This window comes from Helobdella robusta (assembly GCF_000326865.2).
Source record: "Helobdella robusta unplaced genomic scaffold HELROscaffold_92, whole genome shotgun sequence".
In the NCBI taxonomy this organism is placed as follows: Eukaryota; Metazoa; Annelida; class Clitellata; order Rhynchobdellida; family Glossiphoniidae; genus Helobdella; species Helobdella robusta.
This window is the reverse complement of record NW_008705527.1, coordinates 140,412-144,469: the sequence shown is the minus strand read 5'-3', so window position 1 is coordinate 144,469 and position 4,058 is coordinate 140,412. Positions and strand designations below refer to the sequence as shown.

At 28.1% G+C, this 4,058-nt stretch overlaps 1 protein-coding gene across 1 annotated transcript in view; it reads right to left on the bottom strand.

Moving 5' to 3' along the window:
- The window catches only part of HELRODRAFT_194664 (hypothetical protein), a gene marked incomplete at both ends in the record, with an annotated part of 11,626 nt that extends 9,312 nt beyond the window's left edge, over positions 1-2,314 (bottom strand). Inside the window, 5 exons of the mRNA XM_009033489.1 lie at positions 118-233; positions 386-493; positions 754-879; positions 1,646-1,768; positions 2,245-2,314. Of these exons, the coding sequence (XP_009031737.1) occupies positions 118-233; positions 386-493; positions 754-879; positions 1,646-1,768; positions 2,245-2,314 (543 nt within the window). The remainder of the gene's footprint in view (positions 1-117; positions 234-385; positions 494-753; positions 880-1,645; positions 1,769-2,244) is intronic.
- Between the last annotated feature and the right edge of the window lie 1,744 nt (positions 2,315-4,058).

The window sequence follows — 4,058 nt, the reverse complement described above, 5'->3', positions numbered from 1 at the left end:
CACACACAACAACAACAATAATAATAATAATAAGAAGAAGAAGAAGAAGAAGAAGAAGAAGAAGAAGAAATAACAACAATAACAATCATAAAACCAAGCAAAAATGATAACACTGACCAATTGCGTTGAGGTACAAATGTTATCCCTGATAAACAGCAGAACATTCATCATCTCACGTATATCCATCGAGTTCATCTGACTCGAGCGGCCTCTGTTAAACATCTTGTAGCAAACTGTTTAGAAGGTTTAAGTAATAATAATTTCAGTGGCGCAATGGCTAAAGTGCCTGGCATTGCTGTCACAGTGACCGGGTTCGCATGCAAAGAGATCCCAGTCCGTCACGTGTAGATAATAATCTGGCAATGAACAATGAAGGACGACCAACATTTGAACTGGTCAACGAGTGGACCTCGACAGCAGGCCGAAACACCGCAGACCATCTCTTTCATATCCATCTCGCCGTCATCATTCTCGTCCAATGCTTTAAACAGATCTGCAGAGAGACATAATAACCATTCATTTATTCGGTAATCCATTCATACGTTCGTTCGTTCGTTCATTCATTCATTCATCATTCATTCATTCATTCATTCATTCATTCATTCATCATTCATTCATTCATTCATTCATTCATTCATTCATTCATCCATTCATTCATAGTTGAAGAAACGGAGGTCATTCAATTAATTTACATTTATAATAATTTGAAAGATTTAAAAGGAGAAAAACGCAAGATGGAGGTAGGTGACGTACATCCGGCCAACTGGTCATTGAGTGGGGGCACAAGGACCTTTTTGAAGACCTCAATGTCGAGGCTCGAACTTTGACCTTTCAGTAACCAAAAAACTTTTTCTATGTCCATGACGTCAGTCTCTTCCACTGTAAATTGAAATGAATGAAACGAACAAACGAACGGATGAATGAAACGAACGAATGAACGAATGAACTAACAAATGAATTAATGAATGAACGAATGAATGAACTAACGAATGAAAGAATGAATGAACTAACGAATGAATGAATGAAAAAAAATGAAAGAATAAGAAAAATGACAAAAATGACAAAAGCGCAACTCACAATGCGTGACACCGGCTAGAGTCTGATAGAACGTAGTCAGAGAAACATCATTACTATAACTCAACGAACAGGGATGATGACGATGACGAGGCGATGAAGTCATTGACGACGATGATGATGATGGGGTATTCAGTAGCCAATTAGATAATGATAAACATGACGAGTGCTTCTTTACCCATGCTCTGAACTGCTCGAATGTTATTTCATCGCCCTCAAAAAATAAACAAAAATCTCTTAAATTAATTATTTGCAATAATAATAAGAATAATAATAACTATAATTATTTGCAATAACAATAAAAATAATAATAACTATAATAAATAAAAATAATAATAACTATAATAAATAAAAATAATAATAATAGTAGTAGTAATTATTCATAACCTAATAATAATCAGAACGGTCTTTAAAAGAAGCAGATGTTATTTCAATGCATAGCTTAGGATAATTATGATAATAAATATTAATAAAAATAATGATGAGATGATTCAAGAATTCAAAGAATTCAAAGAATTCAAGATTCAAAACAAAAATAACAAATAATAACAAAAATAATAATAATAATAACACACATCTCTAAAGAGTGTGGTTATTTCATTGGGTAGATAGTCCTCAGTTTTAGACACGGTGATTTCAAATTCTCGTTTCTTGATGACGTTGTAAGGCTCGCTGGAATAAAATCCAAATAAAACTGGAGAGAAAATATAAAATAAATAATTAAATGGTAAATTATTTATTCGATTAATTTGTTGTTAGTGCTTCTAAAGAAAATTGAAGAGAGATTTTTAATAAATAATAATCAGTTGATTATCTCTCTCTTTCTCTCCTCTCTCTCTCTCTCTCTCTCTCTCTCTCTCTCTCTCTCTCTCTCTCTCTCTCTCTCTCTCTCTCTCTCTCTCTCTCTCTCTGTCATTTTTCCTCTATTCTTCTCTCTCACTCTCTTAATCATTATTATTCTAGATTTCAAGAAAAAAGATACTACATGCATTTTATTAATTGTTTTATTAATTGTTTTCTTTCTCCCATTTTTCCTCCCTCTCTCTCTCTCTCTCTCTCTCTCTCTCTCTCTCTCTCTCTCTCTCTCTCTCTCTCTCTATCAAATAAATGTAATATATAAAATAAATGTAATACAAACAAAAACCAAAAACCAGAAAAATGACTACATACACTTGATTCTTTCATCTTCAGTACCATCTGCAATAAGAACAACAGCACACAAAAATTCTTTAAAGGCCATTCCTTTGCTAGTAGCACCAAATTTTTCAAACAAATGCTTGAAACAAATATTTTTTTGAATATGTTATCTTTAATAACATATTTTGGAATTCATTTAAACTTATAGTAATTTAAATTTTAAAAATAAATTAATAAAAAGCAAATACAAAAAATCTTATATTTCCATTAAATTCATTAACAAATATAAAAATGAACAAAAAAAGACAAAAACTTCAGCAATAGACAGCGGAACATAACTCCCCAAAACATCCCTGATGAAAGAACTTTTTGATAGGTAACCATTTAGGGTTGAAAATTTCCTAAACGTGTCTTTCAATCTTTTTAACTTATTTTCAGATACTTGATTTTGTTTAATTTAAATTTTGAAAGTACATTTTGTTATAATTAATAAAAAAAAAAAAAACCATTTTAGTTAGTCACATCTAAAAATGGTTAAATTGTGGTTTAATTTAATTTTAGGTTTATTAGCTTAGTTTAATTAACATTAACTTTAGTGTTTTTAATTAATTAAAAAATTAATTAATCAATTAAAATTAACTTTTCATAAAAGCAATATAATCATAAAAAATTATATAATAAAAATATAAAAAAAAATAAATATAAACAAATAATAGATCAGTAACTCAAATTTAAAAAAATTAAATTTTGAAAAGTTAAGTAAATTATCATTATTTATTAATAATATAATAATTAAAACAAAAATTAGTAATTATAATATAATTAATCAATTATTATATTACTATTACTGACTTCTTTTTTGAGAATCTTCATAGGATAAATAGGAGAGCTTAGAATCTTTCAAACCCATAATCTTTTTCATCCAAAATTAAAAAAATAATAAGCTAGCAATTAGCATTATTTATTAATTAAACATTTTTTGGGGATTATTGTACACGATCGGAAACTTCAATTAGAGATACCAAAGTTTAATTCTGTTTACATTTAATTAAAATATGATTAAAAGTGCATTGGGGCATAAAATGCAAATTATAATCGTAGGAATTGAGCTATAGCAACAAAATCTGAGGTTGATTTGGAGACATTAGACGTCTAACAACATTCTTGTGTCGAAAAAACGACGCGAATAAAAGCCAAACAATTTTTAAGCATATGTTCATTCATTGTTAACACTTTTTAAAAATTTTGAAAAACTTTTGGCATGACTTAAGCCAGCCTATAAAAAGTTCAAGTACAAAACCAGGTAAATATATTCTGTACGCATATATCAGTATAAAAAATGCCTCAAAATGGTTTCTGAAATAACAAAAATAATTATTATACAAGTAAATCAATTATAACAAATAAATAGATAATTACAAATAGATACTTTATACAATTTAACAAGTGAAGCAGATAAATATTTGTGATTAGTTTATTACCTACTGTGGACATATTTGAATAAAAAATAAATGAACGAACGAAAGAATGAATGAATGAAAGAATGAACGAACGAAGGCGTGAATGTATGACAAAAACAAATTAATAAATGATGAAATCAGTGAATGAATGATACGTGAATGAATAATAAAATTATCAAATTAATTATCAATACCAGTCATTATATATGTATGTATATAAGTATGCATGTATGTGAATACATACATCATATGTATGTGTGTATTTATGAATAATTATCAATGAACAACCCAATTCTAATTATCTGAATAATAAAAATAAAGAGAAAAAAAAATAATAAAAGAAAGAATAATTGTAAAATAATTAGGCAACATAAAATAAATACATTT